The sequence below is a fragment of the Barbus barbus genome (assembly GCF_936440315.1).
Source record: "Barbus barbus genome assembly, chromosome: 43".
Lineage (NCBI taxonomy): Eukaryota > Metazoa > Chordata > Actinopteri > Cypriniformes > Cyprinidae > Barbus > Barbus barbus.
The window spans coordinates 23,641,129-23,665,130 of NC_136721.1; the positions used below are offsets into that span (position 1 = coordinate 23,641,129).

The following is a 24,002-nucleotide window of genomic DNA, read 5'->3' on the forward strand; positions in this document are numbered from 1 at the left end:
ATGTAATATACTCTTATTTTTATAAGATATAATGCTTTATAATCAGTTAGCCCCGTTTTAACCCCAGGTTAGGGCGAATATCTGTGTGTCTGTGATTTTCTGGTTTGCACTGAACAAACTGCTGATGTAAAGGCTTGTGGTCACACAATGACTCCAGGCTGTCTGTAAAGGCTGATAACATCACACACACACACACTATACATCCATATGGCCCTGGCATCAAACATGCCTAAATATGATGCTTGAAATGTATATGTTGTGCCTACAGAGAGATGAAGAGGCAGAAAGACAGAGGTGTGTGTGTATGTGTGTGTGTGTGTGTGTGTGTGAGACCCAGAAAAAGTGTTACGGCCCAGACTGCAGCAGAGCACAGGGAAACGATAACCCATTTAGTACACACACACTGTGCTGTACTCGGCCGTAATAAACAGCATGTTTAGTTATCAGAGGTGTATTTGTGGTTTATATTCAGTAACATTTATTAATGTTTGTAAGGCTGCATTTATTCGATCAAAAATACAGTAATATTGTGAAATATTATTACAGTTTAAAATAGCTGTTTTCTATGTGAATATAAAGTAAAATGTAATTTATTGCTGTGATCAAATCTGAATTTTCAGCATCATGACTAGTCATTTTCTGTGTTTTTCCCTCAGGCTCAGGATCTGAACGTCATCGAGGAGGTGATCAGAATGATGCTGGAGATCATAAACTCCTGTTTGAGTAACTCACTCCATCACAACCCAAACCTGCTGTACGCGCTGCTCTACAAGCGGGAGCTCTTCGAGCAGTTCAGATCACATCCGTCCTTCCAGGATATCATGCAGAACCTCGACACGGTGAGACATGACTCTGTGTTCCTGCTCTCTTCCAAACCCTAGTGAGCTCTCTAGTGTCTACATAGACAGCTGCCTTCTAAGGCTGCATCCTAACTGAAACTGAACCTTACAAGTGGCTGATATGAAACATTCTCCATAGGCAGCAACTCTGTTAATGTTACATGAGATATACAAATAATGAAGTATAAATATACAAACTCAGTTGATTCCAGTCAAGTGTAACATTTAGTATTAAATATATATTTCTATCTTTAGTATATTTGTACATTAAAATAATATATAAAATGTTATATTTAAAATCTGTATTTGTTTTAATCTATTAAAAAGTATAAAAACTAATTTTATATATATAATGTATAACGTAATTATTCTAAAATTGTATATGAAAATACATTTGTTACCATGGTAGAAATTAGAAATAATAATTTTATTAATAAATAATCAGCAAAATAAATAATATTTCTAAATCAACATTTGCGGTATTACATTTTTAAAAAACTTCACTGTAGATTAATATAGTGAGTTATTTTTATATGATCTATTTATGTAATTTATTTGTTATGTAGTGTTATTATTAGGGCTGGGCGATAAATCGATTTTATCGATTAACTCGAATGTGTAGTTTACATCGACTTGTTTGAATGAAAATCGGTTTTCTCTTTAACATCCGCTGACGCTCCCCTCTGGGCTCCAGTAGTTTGCCATGTAGGGTTTGGCCGATCGCCGATGGCTGATAGACGTCATGATGTTAAAGGCCTAATGTTACTTCATTTTTGTACATGTACGCTAGAGTATACGTACAGTCGAACGCGCAGCCTTTCAAAGTATACTCCATTTGAAGTTGAACGCGGGCGGTCGGCGCACTCGCTCTAGAAAGCTTCAACCATGTTCAGTGTCTGCTCTATTTTTCCCTGTTAAGTCATGACTGATAACAAATATTTTTTAACTCTTTTAAACCAAAGCTGAGCTGCCTCATACCCTCTCGCTCACAAGCACTTGTCAATGTGAGCGTCTGTTGTTGCAGTCTCAGCTATTTTGTTGTCCACCTCTAGTTTCATTTTCAGCTGTGAAACAACGGCCCGGAACAGTGTTGCCACCATGTGCAAAAACTGATTACTGCTAAATAACTTCAGTGCCCATGTGCGTCCTGAGCATACAAAGTACGCTCGTGATCCCCCCTCCCCCCGCAATTCACCACATCCCAATACCGTGTACTACGGAGCTTCTTAAAGGGAATAAATACGAGATGGGAGGAAAATATGTTTCAATACTTTCTCTCATAGTTTTATCATTGGGTAGCCTAATTGGATATAAAATTGCGGGCATCAGGGATTATGCCTGGCATTGAATCTGCTTTTGAATTAGGGCTGTATACCTTGGAGAACCTGGCGATACGATACATACCTCGATACACAGGTCACGATTCGATACGTACCTCGATACAGAGCTGTCTCGATACGATTTGATACAATGTGACACGATTCGATACGATTCAATAAAAATACATGGGCCAGAGCCAATTAGTTAATGCTGAACACATTTACTCAACAAACAGAACTCTGCATTTTTCTTCAATTTATTGAAGACAAAAGTGCATTATAACAAAGTGCATTTTGCTTAAATATTTGCAACTTTAAGTGCTCTGATTAATTGTACACAAATTGTATTAATCTGGAAATTACCACAAGTCAACATTTAACTTTCCAAGGGTACAGTCTGAGCTCACACAAGCACAAAATCTTCTTCTTATTATTCTTAACTTCTTATTAAATCTTCTTATAATTCTTTTTTGTGACACCATGTACTGCCATAACATATTTCACTATGAAATCACTTAAATGCTACATCTTGCTTTAACATTTTCCATGAGTTTTTTTGAAACTCGCGGGCGCCGCAGCGCCCCCTAATGGCTGGGCGGAGTATCGATACTAAGGGCTAGAATATCGATACTGTATCTTTTTTTATTATATCGGTATGTATCTAAGAATCGATATTTTGAGCACACCCCTATTTTGAATGCACGATTGCTTTTTAGTTTCACATTCACTTTCGAGATTCACGATCGTATGTACTGTTTATACTATGGAGCGGCAGTTCTTTTTACAGTACACAGTACACACATTTTACAAGATGGGCAAGAAGTTGGGTCAAACCTTATCAAACGATTCATTTGCGCTAAAAAAATAAGTGTTAACGTTGACAGCCCTAGTTAAGTTACATTTTCACTTTTTACAATGGCAGGGCCTGCTATCTTGTCCTTTTGGCTTGTTGTTTCTGATTGCACTTTTAACGCCAAGGGGGAAAGCCAGATCAAATCCCAGAAGGGAAAATCAAAACAAAAGGAAGTTAAAACTTGTTTTGAACAATTTCTTTGTCATCGGCAGATTGATTTTAATCTGGGATTTTTTTTCTTGGGCCATATCGCCCAGCTCTAGTTATTATAAGAACAATTATAAATAAAATTATACTTTATCTATTAAAAATTATTAATACATTTATAAATGCAATCAATATTTTAAGCAATTAAAAAATTAATGAAATTCTTAAATATAAAAAGTAATTCAAAATATATGTAATTAATAGTTTAAAATATTAAATTAAAATTTATCAAAATTATCTATAAAAATTAATTTGTGAATTATTTAAAAAAATAAAACAATTATATATAAAATAAATGTGTGTGTGTATATATAAAATGGTCTTTTAGTCTATTAAATATTATATAAACACTAAAATCCGTGTTTGAATGAGCACAAAACACATGGTACACATAAATATTGAGTGAATTAGTTGATGTTTAAAGAGATGGAACTGTTTTGTATTCATACTTTTTAGCTATGAATAAAACATAATTGACATTTTGCACTGTGGAATTGTCATCTGCAAAGTATACCTGCAATACTGCTTTTGAATTTGTTCAAAACAATGTATCTTTTAACAACAACAACAACAAAAAAACCTACCATGGTACTGCCATCTGTTACCATCACTGTACCATTGTACTGCCACAGTACTGTGCTTATGATGCCTAGGTAGACAGCTCACTGGACAGGAACAGAGCTTTTGCATTTGTTTAGAAGCATTTTTCTTGTATCTGTGTAATTCAAAACAAAGCCCTCAGTGCAAATGTGCATATGCTGTAGATGCAGAGATTTGCACTGGACCTGCTGCAGTTATACTGTGCTGTAGTAGCCCAGGGGGTTTCTGGGTAATCTGCAGAAGTCAGGAAGGAAATTCCCTGTTTAAACACACACACTGGTGCATTAATGCTGGATGACTCACTGCAGCCTTAAACACACACCGCAGAATAAAATACATCCGCAGATCACTTTAAATATTCATCCAAAACCCGAGAGAGGCTGAATGAATACTAGTATACTGTACACTATGCACTAAATACTGCATGCTGAAGATAGGATGTGAAATTTCCAAAATTCAGAAATTGAAAGTGAGTATATTACACTGACGTTGTTGGCATCCAAATATGTCATAAATATATACAGTATTTGTGGTATAATATATATATATATATATATATATACGACGATCACCGTTGATTCCAGTAGAATTTGAAATTGGCATGTTGCTAAGATATTTAAATATTTATATATATATATATATATATATATATATATATATATATATATATATATATATATATATATATATATATATATATATATATATATATATATATATATATATATATATATATATATATATATGAGCACAAAAGCGCAATTAATATTAAATAATATAATAAGTAAAAAAATAAATAAAAAATTAAGAAATTGTCTATATGTATAATATTTTGATATGTTTCATATATTAAAACGTTACGTTTTGTATGTAAAATTGATATTTTCATCGATTAAAATGATAAAGTAATATTTATATAAAGTGGTTTTATTTAACTCATTTTTTAAAATCAATATTTTAATTAGTGCAAAACACAATTAATATGATTGATATAATAAAACTAATATAAAATTTATTTTATGTTCGAAATGGTTTTCAATTGATCAAAAAAAGGTATATAAAACTAATTTATATATAAATTGATATTCTAATCTGTTAATATTTAGATATTCATTACAATATATTTTTAAGCAATTAAAAATTAAACTTACATTATAAATAGATAATCAATATGTTGTAATTTTATCCAAATGTCTCTCAAATGACACGCAGAGGGGTCCAGGAGATGTTAAAAGATTGTTTTTTTTAAATTCATTCATCACTCTTGAGCTTGAAGGTCAAGCCACACACATTGCATTGTGGGATGTCGTATCTCACACACTGTGCAAACATCATTATTTCAGTGTTTACAGCATTCCTGTCATTGCACTGATGTTGTGGCATTGACTGTGTGTGTGGGGCAGGTGATTGGATTCTTCAGCCAGCGACTGGAGCAGGCAGGAAGTGACCTGTCAGTGGAAAGAGTTCAAGAGGTCATCAAGAAAGGTGCGGCAGCCCTCCCTAAAGAGCGTCTGAAGGTAAGCACACAGATGTTAGTGATGATGTGGGTTTAATACATTCACAACTTCACAGAAACACTCTAAGCCGACAAACGCCGTCTATCTGGCGTCATCGGCCCGCTTTCCACCTCTCCACCCGTCTGACCTCTCCACTCTGATATTTGTTCAATTTTCAAAACGAAATATCTGGCTGTGTCTAAATATGGAACCGTGACATTTAACTTCCTCCTAGAGACAGCAAAACAAATTCTTTTGAAACACACTGGATTAATAATTCACCAGCTGACTGTATCACACAACTGCCGTCTGTGCACACGAACATCAGGAGTTACCATGGTAAAAATTATTAATAAAGATTTTATAAATAAATAATCAGCAAGATAAATATTTCTGAACAACCTTGTGTTTTGCAATATTCCATTTGAAATAAAAACACCACACAGTAGTAGCAAATTAATTAATTTAGCGAGTGAAAAAAGTTAATTTGCATTTTTAGTCCTTTAAAAAAGTTTTTTTTAGAATATTTATATACACACACACACACACTTTTTTAAATTTAATTCTGCAAAACAAATATACATTATATTTATATATGGATTATTAATTTATTTATTTCAAATAAAATATTTTTTTCGAGGAAAACTAAAAATTATTGTATAAATTAAAATTTAAAAATTATATATATTATTTTAATGAAATCCTTCACAACGTTATTATTTATGCATTATACGTTTTATATATTTATATACTATATTTATATATGCATAATTAATTAATATATTGATTTACATGTATTTCAATTAAAACATTTTTAGAGAAAAACTAATACAAATAATTATATAAATATAAAATAAATTAACTCGCGTTTATACACTGGCTCCGAAACTTTTGTCCGTCATTAAAAAAAATCGGTTCGATTTTCTGCATTTTTGCATCCGTAGCAAGCATTTTGATAGGAAAGGATGACGAATACAGAAAAAAACATGCGAACATTTCGGACTCGGTGTGCAATGACCTTTAGAGTTGATGATTTGGGTTCTTATTTGCCGTTTGGCAATGTCTGCCATATGTTGTACTCTGCATGTCGATGAATGAAGCTGTGCTTGATCTGATCAGCAGCAGGAAGGAGTGTGTCTGAACACGCGAGCGATCATGTTTAAGAGCGGGTCAGGCCTCGTCTTCATTATCACAAACGACTCCTCCAGGGCCATTCATTACGCTTTATAACACACGTGCTCATGACATCTGCAGAAGAACAGGAAATCACACAGATCTGTCGCTGATATACGGCCTGAAAGACCGGAATAAATCTCCGCCGCACGTCTCGTTACCTTCCCATCCTTACCCACAATCCTCTCTGATCGCCCTAAATCAGTGGAAAAGTGGCCGGTATGTGGCGTTGGTCTGGCGTTTAATTGCGTGTTCTTTCACATGTTCAGTGTTTCGGATCTCACAGACGACATCCATCATGTTAATGAGCAGATGAATGAGGACGATCGCTCATGGATATTGTCTGATCATCTCAGTGTGTACAGCATTATGAGGAGCAAGACGTTCTTGTCACCGAGTCTTTGTAGGGCTGAGCGATATGGCGGTTTACAATGTATACAGTGGTATACAACTTACTTACGTGTGGATGAAGAATAAGTGGCATTGTAGCAGACAGACCAGATCTGTTTTCCAGTAACACTTGAGAGTGGCTGACTAGTTTATCTAGATGTCTTTGTGTTTAGTTTTGATATTTCAATAAAATCAGCCCAGATACGTTACGTCTTTGAATTCATCCCCTTTCAAACACATTCAGATGGACTGCTTTGGCCTATTTTTGAACGATCAACCTTCAATGAAAAAGATGTATATCTGTAAACCAGTTAGTTTAAAAAATAACAATATATTAGGGCTGGGCGATATGAGCATAAATTCATATCTCGGTATTTTTTGGCTGATTTGCAGTATACGGTATATATCTCGGTATTTTGTATTTGGATTAAACAAATAAATAAAGTGAATGTAAGCATGTACGCATATATTATGTGCAAAAAATGATTAAAATCACATTACATTCTAACATTGTAACATTGTAATCTAAAAACAAAAACAATGCTTTTAAAGTAGAAGTTAAATTTACTAAAAATGAAAGTAAAAAAAATTACCCCACTACAGTCACTTTACAGTTAGTGCTTTCATACAAATATACACTAGATTTAAAATTCTACAGATGTCACATTTATATTGTCCAACTACAAATATTTCAGCAAAATGTATATTTTAGTCAGAGTTATTGCGCTCCTATTTTATTGCGCTCTGTCTGTTTGGCGCGTGTGCGCGGTGCTCGTTCTGAACAAAGTCTGTGAAGTTTAGCGGAGAATCGCAAAGCAAAAGCTCATGCACTTCTGACAGCAAAATGGAAATATTTCCTTTCTAACATCTACAGATGGAGAATATACCTGTGAAATGTAAGTTATGCATTTAGGAAAAGAGCACATAGCTTAAACCAACGTGTCTCTGTCAGCGGCACACGCAACCTTTCTGTCAGAGCATCAGACGGGCCGAGCCGCTTTAAACTGAAACTATGGGCTACTATATCCTACGAGTTTTTTTAAAGCCCTTCATATAAAGCTTGTCACGTTTAGAGCAATATATATATACATACATATATACATATACATAATATATACAGTGCTCTCCATAAGTATTGGAACAGTAAAGACAAAATTGCTCTGTTGGCTGTGGAGTCAAGACATTTGTAAATATGATTAAAATATGAATATTATACAAAACTACAGAATGTCACATTTTATTATTAGCCGTTTCAACACATACATGTTTTACTAAATAAAAAGAACAGCACTTTTAGAGTTCATCCCACTCATTGATGTGAGTATAAGTATTGGGACAGTTGAATATAAGGCAGATATAAAAGATTAAAAGCTATTATTTAGTTGCAGATCCCTTGCACACAATCACAGCAGTGAGTCTGTGACCCATAGACATCACCAGACTCTTGCTCTCATCCTTTGAAATACTTTTCACCACTTCTTCAGCTGGTGAAATTCATGTTTAATCAGATTTAACTCTGGAGACTGACTTGGGCAATCTAAGACTTTCCATTTCTTTGCTCTTATAAATTCCTTGACTGAACTGGCAGGGTGTTTTGGGTCATCGTCCTGATGCAATATGAAGCACTTCCCAATGACTCTGGTGGCATTTTCTTGAATATTGGTTGGCAAGATGGTTTTGTACCCTTCCAAATTCATTCTGCTCCTGTCATCATACATTAAGTCATCAGTAAAGTTGAGAGGGCCTGTTCCAGAGACAGCCATGCATGCCCATGCCATGACACCACCTCCACCATGCTTTACAGATGAGGCTGTATGCTTGGGATCATTTGCAGTTCCCTTTTTTTCTTTCCCATCACTTAGATAAAGGTTCATCTTTGTCTCATCGGTCCATAAACACAGTCCAAAACTCTTCTGGCTCACCTTTGTGTTTTTTGCAAACTCTAATCTTGCCTTTCTATTTTTGGTGCTGGTCAGAGGTTTGCATCTTGCTGTGTAGCATCTGTAATTCTGTGTCAAAGTCTCCTGAGGACAGTAGATTGTCAGAGCATCACCCCAGCTTTCTGGAAGTTGTTGGTGATTTTACAGACATGTCTTTTAGGGTTCATTTTCACAGCTTTTATGATTTGTCTGTCATCAGCTACTGTTGTTTTCTCAGCTGATCAGGTCGTTGTTGGTTGCTGGTGTTGCTGATGGTTTCCAAACTCGTGATTTCTCCATGCCCTTTGTTTTTGCTAGAGCTCTAACTTACTTCCTCTTTTCTTTTAGCATTCAAATTGCTTGCTTTTCTCTCAAAGTCAGCTCCCTCATCTTCATCCTGGTTTGTATGTGTCATCATCGAATGCAAGATTCAGAATACAGAAGTAATGGATATAACTGATACGACACATTCCCTGCTTTTAATATCTGAAGAATTAATGCAACAGGACACATCTGATCACTTAGAAAGACCTTTGAGACAACTGTTACAATACTTATGCTCACATCAGATAGAGCGATGAAACTCTAAATCTATGTGTTGAATCACCCAATAATAAAATGTGACATTCTGTAGTTTTGTCTCATATTCATCTTTTAATTTGTTTTAAAATTAAAACATTTGTTTTTTAAAAATATATACAATTATTTATGTGTACATAAATGCCTATATTTGTAAACCACAAAGTCTTTTATTTAAAAACGTTTTTAAATATATAATTATATGTACTTTTCATATAGTTTACAAATATACATATATTTACAAATAGGTTTTAATTATAAGTTATACATTTTTCTATGAAAGACTGCAAAATAATGACTGTCTGTGGTTCTTCTGTCTACTGTTGATTTTGAAAATGCATAGTCTTACATCTCTAATTTCTGCTAGGTTTTCTCTAGTGGTTTATTGGCGTGTGTGTGCATTTCTATCCGTACGTTTTCAATTTATCTGTGTGTGTTGTGTTTGTGTCCTGGGCGTCCCCATGACTGGGATTGAAAAATTCTTGTCTAGACATCCAGACTCATGCTCACACACACACACACACACACACACACACACACTCAAGCATGCAGTGGGCAACACTTATCAGAATCAGAGTCCCAAGAGAACAACTGTGTGCTTGAGGGATGTTCCGTACTCTCGGCCCTGGTACAGACGGCCCTTATTCCACCGCAAACACTCACACATACACACACAAAGGAAGCGAGAAGGGCCAGACTGCCTGTCTGCGCAGAGCTCTACCTCTTTCGGTCTCTGCTGTTTTCTTTCTCTCTCCCTCTTCAGTGCTGAATAGGAGCAGCGACAGCCGCATGTGACGTGGACGGAGTGACAGAGGTGGTGGAATTTGTTGTTTGGCCAGTGCTCTGGTGTGTGCGTGTTGTGTGGTGATAAGACAGAGACACCGTGGCTCCTGTGAGGGAGGGCCACATCAGCGTAACACGCACTCAGACATGCTTTCATAAGACTTTTGGATGCATTTTGAAATAATCGCTCAAATATGACACTTGTCATGAAAGAGACTGCTTTCTCAATTAGTTTTTTTGGATGATTTCTTAATGCATTTAAAAGCCAAATTTATTTTGATGTTCTCAGTCTGTGCTTCTACAGTAAGTCAACCTAAAATGGGTTTAATTTCATAATAAACGTTGGGGTCGGTTCGATTTTATTTATTTTTTTTAAATAAAGGTCTCTTCTGCTGCATATATTCCAAGGCTGCATTTATTTGATCAAAAATATATATAAAAAAATTAAATATATTTTCTGTATATGAATATATTTTAAAATGTAATTTATTCCTGCTGAATTTTCAGCATCATTACTCAGTCTTCAGTGTCACATGATCCTGCAGAAATCATTCTGAAAAAACATTTCTGATTTATTATCAATGTTGAAAACAATTGTGCTGCTTCATATTTTCTGGAATTTGTGATACATTTTATTTTTCAGGATATTTGGTAAATAGAAAGTTCAAAAGAACAGCATTTATTTGAAATACAAATCTTTTATAACATTATATTATACTTTTGATCAATTTAATGCATCCTTATATAAGTTAATATAATATAAGTTTTTTTTATATTTTAAAAGAATATAAGTTTTCATTTCTTTAAACAACAAAAAAATCTTGACCCCAAACTTTTGAACAGTAGTCTAAATGATTCTGGTCTTTTATTTATTTTAGTTTTAGTTTTATTTGCTAAATTTATCATTGCATGTTATTTTAAAGAAAAAACAAACAAACAATCTTTCATCCAAATCTAACAACTTGTCTTTAGAGCAACGTTTTGACTCCATTATGGATGTGTAATATCCACTTTTGCATAAATTCTTATCAGTATGTTTTGAATCAGACACGAGTTACCCTCTCTCAATCTCTCAGCTCAAACTGAATGATTGTGTGTGTTTAATATGTGTGTGTTTGCATTCTTACATAAAATCATCAGCGTCTGTTTTCCTTGTGTGTGTGTGTGTGTTAGTGAAGCGTCTCTGCTCTGAGGCTCCGACTGCCGCAAACCAGGGCCAAGCCGACAGGCGACCTTGGAGCGCAGCCAACCATGAGCCAATTCTGCCCGGGCACTGTCTGGCCCTTCTCTTCCCAGGAAACACTGGGGCCCTGCAGGGGGGGCATGTCTGTGTGTGTGTGTTTGAGAACTGAGAAGAGAACAGTTTGACGCAAGACTTCAGTTCAGAGAACATCTGAGAGTTTAAATAGCTCTGGGTTTACATCTGCCCTCAGTGGAGCTCATGTGTACTCTGACAGCAATCTCAGCACCGCTTTATTTCCTCTTGAATGTTTTGATTCGTTTGAGTCACTTCATGACAACGGAGGTTTTATTTGTCTGAAGGTCATCAAACGTTTAAATTCTGAAGATGATTTGTTGCTGCAAGTTGCAATTCATTTTTTTTTTTTTATATATAATTTTTATTTTAATTTGTGTGTATGTGTATATATCTATCTCTCTCTATATATGTGTATATACATATACATATATATATATATATATATATATGTATATGTATATATATATATATATATATATATATATATATATATATATATATATATGTATATGTATATGTATATGTATTAATACTTTATAATTACTTTCGCATTAAAATTAGACTTTTTTTTTTTTTTTTTCACTTTTCAGAAAAAACTGTCACTATATATATTCATTCAGAACATCATTTCTTTTGATTTTATGGACAAATATGACCAAGACAAGCTCTTGACGTGTTCTTGACTCATTGACCCGTAGAGTTTTGAAGACAATAAAGAATGAACTAAATGTTCCTTGTGTTCTGCCATCAGCCATCCTGAAAGCCATTGACCTTTTGACCTCGAGTCCCTCATCACGCGAGTCGCTTCATGTGCTCCCACGTGTGACAGGCCGGGTCCGTGCGCTCGCATGGCGTCTGAAAGAAACAGACAGACTTTCAGAGGCCGTGAATAGAGCCGCAGTGTAGCCGAGCCAGCAGACCTAGAGTCAGCGAGTCCAGCCAACTTCTGAGCCCTTTCTGTGGAGTCAGATATGAAAGCGCTTCAATGCGGCCTCTGTCTTGCACAATGAGAGTGCTGGGGAATATGATAGGATGCCAATGCATTATTAACGCTGATGGGCAGCTTACCTGCTGTCGATTGGCCCGCGACTCACCTGAGCTCTGGCTCAGATCGGTTGGGTCAGATCGCTGTTGATGGACCAGTCACCTCACAGCTGTTGGTTTTGGCCGGGGCGGCCCGTCGCCAGCCACTTCCTGCATGTTTTATGTAGGATATTGTGAGCGTTTGGTTGAGCTGGATTGGGTTTGGGCTGTTTGTGTTGGCTCTCGATTCCTGTAGCTACTGTTCAAAAACCTGCGACTGTCTGATTGAATACCAATCATACACCACATACACATACACCACAACCAGGCTTCTTTCTTCACTTAAGAATCTTAGAAGCTTTGTAGGGTGTTAAAGATCATTCGAAAAGCACATTATAGCTTATTCTGATTAGAAAACCACCATTAGATGATACACATGTATATGTTGTGTGACATTAGCATGGCGCTAATGCCAACGTGAGAGGTTTGATTTCCATGTAATGCATGATTGCTGTGGAAGTGTGTGTTTTCAGCTGCTTTTTAATCTTGTGATGGTTCCAGTGGCTCATTCTGCCAGAGAGGAGCAGAGAGCGTGAAGCTGTTGGAAAGCGACCTTTGTTTTTCTTTGTGACGTGGACGGGCAGTAGATCTGAAATCGGATTATGAAAAAGCAGATTGTGCGAGGTGTGCTCATGGTTTTCTCATTTATTCCCGGCTAAGACTCTGGTTTAAAGTGTCCTAATTTGCTTGTGAAATCTTATGAATTGCATGCACGTTGTGGCTGTAGTGCAGGTCGTATGAAGAATAATTGTGCACTTGGCAGCACATGCAAATAGGAGACACACACATGCTTTTGTTTGTGGTAGTGCCAAATATCAGTCAACTTGTGGCTGGCACTAAATATCCACAGTTTATATGTAATTATATTTAAAATTATCTGTCTATCCATCTATCATCTGTCTATCTATCTGTACTAAAAGAATATATTTATATATTTAGAATATAATATTTGCAGTAAATATATTAGATTAAATATGTATTTAAATCTGTTTATTACAGAAATTTTATTTAAGAAACGGTAATTATATTTTTGCTTTGCCCTAATAAAAATGAATTGGAAATTTTTGTAAATAAAATTTATTTTATTTACAAATAAATTTAAAATAATTCAATGAGAATTTGGTCAAATGTGCATCATGAAATTAACACTAATAAAAAAAGATAAATATATGCATTTTGTACATTTATTTGTAAATATTTATATACATGAGTATATGATATCATCATGCTTGAAATGTTTCAGATTGCATTAGATATTATGCTTTGATGCCACCTGAATTCACGTATCAAAGAACAATTTCTGTATTTAGACTTTTAGGATGTCACGTTGCAGAATTATACTGGAAATAGATTTTGATGCAGAAATGCATAAATCAGATGAATACGGTCTTTTCTGTGGCATAAATTGGCACACAGTGTCCGTTTCTGAATTGATTATCAGCTGTGATAAATCACTTTGCAATTTAATCCTATTCAAATTTATTTACAATGCCAGTGCCATGTATTTGAGTCTCAAGTGCATATTCATTCATGTAAATCCACGAGAAAATCACTAGACACTGTTTTGTTTGTATGACAGGCTACGTTTGCATGACCTGTCAAGTTTGCATTTTTTTTTTCCACAAATGTAAACCTTTACAAAGCTTTCTCTGCCACAAACGCTAAAATTTCTGTGGCAAAGAAGGACTTCCAGAGAGCTGCTCGTGGCAGCAGCCGTTAAAAAGCCACGTTTCACCAGCCTCCTCTTTTTTTTACACTGATGGGAAACAGCATTTGTTTGCAGAATCGCTCCAGGGGAACTGTAAAGTTCCAGTGAAAGGAGTTCCTTCATGTCTTCTGGGCTTCTTTTCCTCCGTGGCCTCTGAAAAGAACGGAAGGAGAATTTCTGTGGTACTGCAAATAAAGCCAAGAGTGAACGGCGTTACCCGAAGCCACAGACAGACAGCTTCCTGTTTCAGAAAGTGCTCTTCCTAAAAGTCAGCCTATACGTTTGAGAGTTTCCTGTGGGCAGGAATCAGTCGTTGTGTTTGTTTAGAGACGGGTCAGCAGTCATTGATATCTTGGTATCATTGGTATCACAGTCATGAACTGTGATTAATCGCAAATTTAAAATACTAGGATTTACCTGTAAATCTGTTGAAATAAAGAAATGCATGACAAACTAGTTTAAGGAAACAGAACCTTTCACACCTCCACAAAGTATGAGACATAATCCTTATTATTCTTTTGTTGTTTTGTATTCTTTTGTTCAGCCATTATCAGCCTTTATACTGGCAATAAAACGTTTACCATGCCACATTACTTCAATCCCAGTATATATTTAGCCAACTATTATCAAAAGTATTTCTAATTAAATACAACAAAACATTTTCTTGTGACCTTACATGAAGTATTATGACAAAATGCATTATGAAGAAGAATTGGACCTGTTCTGCAGGTGCATTAGAGCTAACATTAGCATCATAAGACTATTTATGAGATTAAAAGTACACTTTTACTCAGAACTCACTTTAAACCACCATCGAGTGTTTGTAATAACTTCCTTTTGCATATATATACATACATGCATACACTTTGGGCGGCCGTGTTACATTATAAAAGTAGGCCAAAAAAACCGCAACCCACAGCTCTGTAATTTTTCCTTCGACTATATTTTCAAAATAGCCCAATTGTGCGGAAAACCGCGACCCTGGCAACACTGGTTCGCTGTACCCTTATCACATATGAGTATGCATATATATATATATATATATATATATATATCTCTCTCTCTCTCTAGATTTACATTTTATGGATAGATAGATCAATAGATTTATTTTTTTACATTAGATGTGCGTGTGTGTTCTATTAGATTTTCATTAGGGCAAAACAATAATATTTTATATTTCATGTGAATTTGAGGGAAACTTGCTGAAATTGTCATGTAAATTGATAACTACCATGATCTGAGATGTGAAATTATGTTTCAGTTAAAGCCTCAAGTTAGTTTAATAGCATAAAAATACTTTTTATAACATCATTCCTGGACTGGTTATGTGCAACATTACCCACAGTCTTGAAGTGACATTAGATATTAGAGAAATCACTGTCACAGGTAGGGTTGTTCCAATTGCGATACTAGTATCGGAAATTACACCGATACCACAAACAATTCTGGCATCGGTATTGGCGAGTACTTGATCCCGATCCGATACCATTTTCTTAAACAAGACCTATAGCTATGCCCACTTATCTGAATGGTTGCACAGCACACCTGTATTTGACGTACCGTAAGCTCTGTGTAGCGCACGACTCGCCGTTGCTTTGCTTTTTTCTCACACGCAAAGAGAGAGCGAGAGCGAGAGAGTCCTACATACCATGCAAAATTGACGCGCTACGTGTAAACGATATTCCTTGTTGTATTTTCCTGTCAAAATAAAGGAGTTCCTTTGGAATTCTTCAACTTTTAAGAACTGCCAGGTTCTCTGATAGTGGGCGGAACTAATGCGCAAACGGCAATCTCGTTGGTTTGCGCATTATATATATATATATAGATGGTGAAGCACACCATCAACTAATTGTATCAATTCATACAGGGCTAGCAGTACATACAGCTGTATAACCAGATACTCACCCAGGTATCGGATCAGTACTCTGTATCGCTCGATACCCTGTGCCTCGGTATCTGGAAGGGAAAAAGGGTAGCGGAACATCTCTAGTCGCAGGCTAACAGTGTTGCTAACTTACCTGTTAATTAAAAATTATTTGGATGTTAAAATTACATAAAAACCCAAACTGACCCGAGCGTTGAGTGTTTTTAACGTTGCGATTATGAAAAGGAAAATGACTGAATGACAAATGCACACAATAGCGAGGCCGGTGTAAACGTAGACGCTCAGTGTTGTGCTGTCAGCGAGAGGAACTCAAACCCTGCGGCTCCGGCTCCTCCTCCTCCTCACCTGATTAGCACACAGGAGACGACCGCTAGCGTCTCAGATACTAGCGCCACATATCGCTTTACCAGAGGTTAAGAGGGTTGTATTTAAACATGAAAAGCAGCATCTGAGGTGTTCCCGTGTGTCATATAATCAATCAAACTGAAGTGTATTTACCTCACAGGTGGATGGAATTACACCTGCGTCAAAACTGCAAGCGCTTCACCTGAAATCAGATAACACACACACCGTATCTGTGTTCAGCGCTCATTATCAATGCTTATTTACGCTCCTCATTTGCACTTCACTGATGTGGCAATCAAAATAAAACCCCAGGAAATGAACACTGCATCGGTGCATGTTATTCTAAAGTATAAATATTTATCTTTAATCTGTGATCTTTCATCAGAATGAGTCATTTTATGTAAGAGAATGGACGCTGGATGTTGACTTTAAACTCTTATCTCAGAGCTGATCTTTGTGTCTTTAGGGCCATGTTTCTGAACATCTCATCCGTCTCATTTTATGATCTTCAGGGTGAAATAATTCAGCGTTAAAGCTTATTGATGCTTCATTTCGATTAAAGATTATACAGGAATACAGTGAACATTTACACCAAAACTGATCACAACATAAATGGGATCCAAGATGGTGAGAAATTTGTCAGACAAAAAAGAAAAAAATGCATTGTGTATTTTTATTGTTATTCTTGTCACCGTTTATGTTAGTGTTGTTAGTGTTAACTAAACTATTAAAAAGCATTTTTGTTAAAGATGAAATATAAATGATGAAAAAAATTAAACCTAAGAAACAAACTACAATAAAATAACTTGAAGTACTTAAATGTTAGATGAAAAATTAATCCTAAAAACTTAAACTAAAATAAGCTTCAGTTGAAGTACTTAAATTTCTAAAACGAAGTAAAATAAAAATAAAGCTAAATAGAAATATTAAACTAAATATAAAATATAAAAATTAAATGAAATATTTTTTTATTATTAATTAAACGTAACAAAATGACTAACATTTATGAAAAAATAGAAATAAAAGCTAATATTAATAAATCCTTTACTAGTATACTGCATAATTGGTCACTTTCTTACAAAGTTCTTCATTTGAATCAGTGTTGTTAACTACAAATTAAACTTCTTTTTAAAAATCTTTTAAATTATTTTATTTAAAATAAAGATGAAATATAAAAACTGAAACTTAAAAACACTTTAAAGTTCAAAAAAGCTTAAGTTTAAGTACTAAAATGACTAAAACTGAAACATAAATAGAGCTGAATCGAAAACTACTAAAAATTTCAAAACTCGTTAAAATGAAAACTGAAAAATAAAAATCAGTTTACAAAAACCTAAATTTGATTTAAAATAAACATGAAGTATAAATATGAAATGGAAAAATGAAAACTTAAATTAAAAGTTAAAAATAAGTTTAAGTTAATGTACTAAAATAAACTTAAAATGAAATAAAAATAAAGATAAATCAAAATATTAAAAAACTTCTAAAAATTCAAATGAAAAAGGAAAATATAAAAATGAAGTTTAATTCGATTGAAAAAATACTATACTAGTATATAAATAATAACAAAATAACACTGATGTGAATGCTTCGTTGGACTTTTTTCTTTATTCCTGAGGGCCATTCATTGCATGAATCTGGACAAATATTATATCTTGTGTGTTTTAAAGATTGGAGAGGTTTTTCACTGACAACCTGCTGGCCAGTTTGTTGTTGTTTGTGTAGGGATGCATTGCTTGATTTGAACATTTCAGCAGGAGTTTATAGATGTGTTTCTCCTGCAGAAGTTTCCAGAGCTGAAGTTTAAGTACGTGGAGGAGGAGCAGCCGGAGGATTTCTTCATCCCGTACGTCTGGTCTCTGGTCTTTAACTCTGGAGTGGGTCTGTACTGGAACTCTCAGGGCATCGACCTGTTCGGCATGGACTCGCCCTGACGGGCCGCCAGACTCTTCAGGTGTCTGTCTGTGTAAGTGCCTACACACAGCTCACGCGTCACGTATCCAACCCCGGAGCTTCCGTCCTCATCGCACCGCTCAAAGGGCTGCAGCTTCCGCTCCGTCGCCAGCTGCACTGAATTCTGGGATTGGTACGATTTGGGGTTTCAGTCACAGGTCTGATGTAGCTAAATCACTTTGGTTGATTGTGATATTCATTCGTTTGTTTGCTTGTTTCTGTTTGTGGGTCACATGTGGGGAAAATGAGTCAAACCAAAAGATTTCCTGACTGACGGTGAACACAAATCATACTCTGACCCCATTAGGAATGATTCTTAAAGGAATAGTTCACCCAAAAATGAATGTTTGCTGAAAACTTGGTCAACCTCTGGTCATTCTAGATGTAGACGAGTTTGTTTCTTTAGAAATGTAGCATTGCATCACTCGCTCAAAAATGGATGCTCTGCAGTGAATGGGTGCCGTCAGAATGAGAGTCTAGCTGACGAAACATCACAATAATCCACACCACTCCAGTCTATCAGTTAACATCTTTTGAAGCCAAAAGCTGCATGTTTCTAAGACATTTTTAGCTTCAAACCGTTGTTTCCGACTAAAATCTGAGTCTTCTATCCATAATATTGATTTCTCTAGTCAAAAAGATGATAATATGCACTGATCAAGCACGTATACAAGAGAAAACAGCTCTAAACAAATCTGTGTGTGGATTTTGATGTGAGAGACAACAGGAGATCACTTTTTCACTGGAGGAAGCGTTATTATGGATTATTATTTGGCCAAAAGCGATGATTTGAAGTTAAAAACATGGTTTAGTTTCTTTAAAAAACATAGTTTTTGGCTTCTCAAGACATTAACTGATGGACAGGAGTGGTGTGGATTATTGTGATGTTTTTATCAGCTGTTTGGACTCATTCTGACGGCACCCATTCACTGCAGAGGATCCATCGCTGAGACACTGATGCAATGCAGCATTTCTCCAAATCGGCTCTGATGAAGAAACTCATCTACATCTTGGATGACCTGAGGGTGAGGACATTTTTATTTTGTGTGAACTATTCCTTTAACGAGCTGATTATGCTGCACAGCTTTATCACATATCACTATATATATAGTAAGTTACAAATAAATGATATTTGAACATTTTTGGCTTGTTTTATAGGATGCTTTGCTGTTTTAAATTAATTTATTTATTGTCATTATATTTAGTCAATTTCTTTCCTGGCGTTTGCCGTTCATCTTTGCCACTTGGGAAAATATCTTGCGTTTAAGCGGTTTTCTAAGCATAATAAGAAGAATAATACATATTTAGATACTTGTGTAATTAAACAACTTTCATGTAAATGCAGTTTAGTGTATGATTTATGTAAATTAGATTCAGATAATTGCATGTACATTGTTGTATAGAGAAATACACACTGCTTTCGTTGCATTGCTGTTTATTAGTTTTAGGTACAGAGATGGAACATCGTTCCTGTCCTGCGAATATAATTAACAGAGCGTAGAGTAAATATTCCCCCGTTACTGATCTGTTTAGGTCTTATTACATCCCTGTTACACTGCGGCACTAACTTACAGCATAAACAGAACGTCTTTTGTTCCTTCTTAACAAGTTTAGTTTTCTCTGCAGGTCCCTATAGGAACTGTTTTTGGTATTTAAATTGAATTTAATGTTTAGAAAGTATAATTAGTTTCCCTGTATTTTGCATAGCATCTGTTTTTTGTTTTTTTTATTTTGGATTCATTCTTGCAGATTTATGTAAAAAGTAATCAGAACTATTTGCAAGGAAATGGCACATGCAAGTTGTTGTTGGAAATGAATTGGTGAGTGTTTTCACATGTTCCTTTGGTTTCACTGACAGAACTAATAAAACTGGTTTATGAGTTTTGTTTGCATTAGTTGTGACTGATTCTACAGTGTGAAATATCACCAATAAAATAACAGCAAAACTCTTGTGCTGCTTTAAAGTGCATATCAAATCATGTAATTAAGGCCTGTAACTGTTTATTGAAGAATATTTTCTTTGGCGAGTATGAATGTGCTGAACCAGTTCTGCTGAAAAAGAGGACAGTGACTGTTGAGCGCTTTCCATTACAGAATAAATGAATCATGGGAGTCAAATACGCCTGTGAAATGAAGCGTTTCTACAACGGCGTCAGTAACTGAAACCTTTTGTGATGCGTCTTCCGCACGCATCAGTATAAAGTCATCAAGTTAAAAAGTGCTTGTTTGTGAGTGTTTGGAAAACTCTTGATATGTTGGTCCGATCGGAAATGACACTCGCCTTTCTTTTTAAATGGCTGTTGCTGTTAAAATGAGTCGTTTAGGAGATAAAAGCTGACGGCGTTTGTGCGTTCTTCTGCAGGAATGCACAGGAAGCCGGCGTTTACTGTAATTACAGCTCACAGACAGAGAGTTTCCATTCAAACAGCTTCACGTTTCACCACGTTATACCTGTATTATGTTCAGGATCTGAACTCCACTAATGCCAACTGCGTAAACACCTACTTCTGTGTTTTTGTCTTATTTATTTGTCTTATTTATTCATTGCTGTTATGTTTTCACCACTGTTATTTTAGTATTAGAATTTTTTTTGTAGTAATTTTGTTGTTTTTGTCATTTTTATTAGTTACTGATTTTTTTCATTTTTATTTTAGTTCGTCTTAGTTTAGTGGGTTTTTTGTTTGTTTGTTTTTGTTATTTTAGTGTATCAAATAAGTATATTTTATTGCAAATATTTCAAGTAATGAAAGAGTTTTAGATAGGAATTTTTATATTTTCTGTTTTAATTTTCATTTTGGTTAAATAACTCATTTTTAAAAAATTCTATTTTTATTTTAGTAATTTTATATTTGTTTTCTAGTGGCAACTAGCTTAAATAAAATGTATTTTTTTTCCAGCTAGCATTTATTTTATTTCAAGCAACAGAAGTGTTTTTTTTATGGTTTTGGTTTTAGTCAGCTATAATAACCCTGGTTATCATATAATGCAGAAGGTTCAGCATTGAGCTGAAGCCTGTATTTGGAGACGTGTGTGTGTGTCTTTCAGCGCCAGCAGCAGATGGTGAAGGTTTTGCCGCAGTGTCTTTCTTCTTACCTGTGAGGTCACCTTCTCTGTTCTCGGCTCAGTCGTTCAGGTGAACGAATGCACTGTGGGACTGTGGGTATTGTATTTTCAGTAGACAGCGGCCAAATGTGTGTTGTTCAAAGATTCTTCATAATGTCTCTCTGGTATTCCATATAAACAATATTATTATTGAGAATGAGTAAATTACTGCTTTGAAAGTGGCCTCAACTCAAGGTTAAGTGAGTGCTAAAAAAAAGCTTTCAAGGCCCATTATATGTTGTTTAAATATAATATGCATGAGGATGAGTTCTGTTTAATAATTTCTCTTGTTTTTAATTATTAATTTGTTTATTGGTTACAAGCGATCAGAGCTGAATTGAATGAACATTTTATTTTCACAGGTTTTGTAATAATGTACACACTTCATATTTTTGTCCACTGTTATTTTAGTATTATTTATTTACTGTGATAGCTTTCATTATATTTTGAAATTGCTTTTTTACATTTTTGGTTTTGTTTTAATTTGTTAATTTTTTATTCTTATTTTAATGTGAATTTTTTATTTTTTTTTGTCCTTTAAAAAAAAATTTAAATGTTTATTTTTAGAATTAATTTCAGTTCTAGTTTTATTTCAGTTACTAATGTTAGTAATTGAACTGATTTCAGTTAGCTTCAAAGGCCACATTTTTACTATTATTATTTAGTTTGTCTCAAATTTATATTTTCCATTTTTTTTTTATATTAATTTCAATTAACAAAAATGTTTTTAAATAGTTTATTGATAACAAGACCAGTCAGCTGCCTCATAAATAAATTAAATGTAAGTTTTTGATGTCACTCGTTTTTATTTTATGTGTTTATGTGTTTTGTAATGTATTACTCACATCTGTGTATAAATGTCAGTCAGTCTGGGTATTTCCCAGCAGACAGCAGGTCACATGTCTGGGTCATTCTCCAGATCCCACCCACTCCTCCGCCACTGGGGCATCACCATGACGACTGTCATACTGTTGGCAGTTTGGCATTAGAAATGCTGTTAAAGGTAGACTGACTGATATCTAAAGAGCAGAATATCACACAGACTTAAGGATTTTAATTATGGACAGTAAGAAACCACAGAGCAACACTACAAAAATCACAAAAAAAAAAAAACAATTGCTCAGAACTATTGCTAAAAAATAAAAAATATTTAAGAACTATCACTTAAAAATTAAGCCACTCAAAAAAAGATAAATAAAAATTGCTCAGAATTATCGCAACAAAATTGCTCAAAATTATCAAAAAAATTCAAAAACGCTCAGAATTATTGCTAAAAAAATCTTTCATTATCACTAACAAATAAAAATTGCTCAGAACTATTGTTAAATTTTTTTAAATCTCTAAGAACTATCATTAAAAAATAAAACCACTCAGAACTATCACAAAAAAAAAAATCGCTCAGAATTATCGCAAAAAAATCGCTCAGAATTATCGCTAAAAAATCGCTCAGAATTATCGCTAAAAAATCGCTCAGAATTATCGCTAAAAAATCGCTCAGAATTATCGCTAAAAAATCACTCAAGAATTCTCTCTAAAAAATAAAAATCGCTCAGAATTATCGCTAAAAAATCGCTCAGAATTCTCTCTAAAAAATAAAAATCGCTCAGAACAAAAAAACAACAACTGCTAAAAAAAGAAAATCGAACATGTTAGCAAATGCATAACATTCTAAAAACCGCCTGGAACACCTTAGCAACCACATAACATTACTGCTCAGAACACCTTAGTAACCGCATAGCAATAATTGTTGACCAAATGGAACAGTCGTTCCAGATGCAGTGCGGTCTCTGGTTTATCTTTCTGTTTTCTCTTCAGTAGCGGATCTCTAAGCTCTCTGTGTAGGAAGCACTCGAGTGAGTGGATGGCCCAAAGTTTTCAGAGCAACTGAAAGTCATATCAAGCTGGTGAGGTCTAGAGTTCATCTGATGGTCATAAAGCAGTTCCAGCTTTTACAGTGGCATCCATTGAGAGACGCAGGCAGAGCGGGGCATATGGCGTCCCATCTGGGGCTCCTGTCCCGTTTGATTCTTTCAGGGAGCCGCTTTGTGCCGACCGCTAGACGAGACGCCACCGGCCGCATGCACTTCCCTGCTGTTGTGTTTCCTTCTGCATGTTTGTCTGTCTGTCAAATCTCTCAGTGACGTGATTCTTCTGCTTTCGTTCCATCAGTTTGGCTTTCAGGTTCAGTAAACGTCCTCTTCTAGCTCTCGAAATCTTTCTTCTGTCGGTATAGGGGCCGCATTGGCCCTTATAGTGGCTCCATTAGTCGTAGTTTCATGTAGCTTGTGTTCTTCTATACAGCAGGGTAATTACATACATTCTGAGAGGCTGAACACATGAAAGTGCTGCAGTGATTGTGAGGAGAGGTCGGTCTTTAACATGCTGCCGTTTACAGCTACAGGCTTTTACACTGACAGCGCTGAACAACGACGTCTGTTAGGAGGCTGTTTAATAGTCAGAGCTGCCAGTGCTATTTATTATTTATCAAATTGATTTATACCATTTTGAAT

General features: G+C 35.1%; 1 protein-coding gene across 2 annotated transcripts in view; it reads left to right on the forward strand.

The window, feature by feature from the left end:
- dym (dymeclin) overlaps nt 1-22,583 on the forward strand; it is a 73,906-nt gene extending 51,323 nt beyond the window's left edge. The window contains exons 15-18 of one of the 2 annotated variants that reach the window (XM_079404788.1): nt 657-839; nt 5,222-5,335; nt 18,222-18,403; nt 21,436-22,583. In XM_079404788.1, the coding sequence (XP_079260914.1) occupies nt 657-839; nt 5,222-5,335; nt 18,222-18,371 (447 nt within the window). In that variant the 3' untranslated portion in view covers nt 18,372-18,403; nt 21,436-22,583. Of the gene's footprint in view, nt 1-656; nt 840-5,221; nt 5,336-18,221; nt 20,600-21,435 lie in introns of those variants that run through there. The other variant, XM_079404787.1, reaches the window with a different exon arrangement.
- The last annotated feature ends 1,419 nt before the right edge of the window (nt 22,584-24,002 follow it).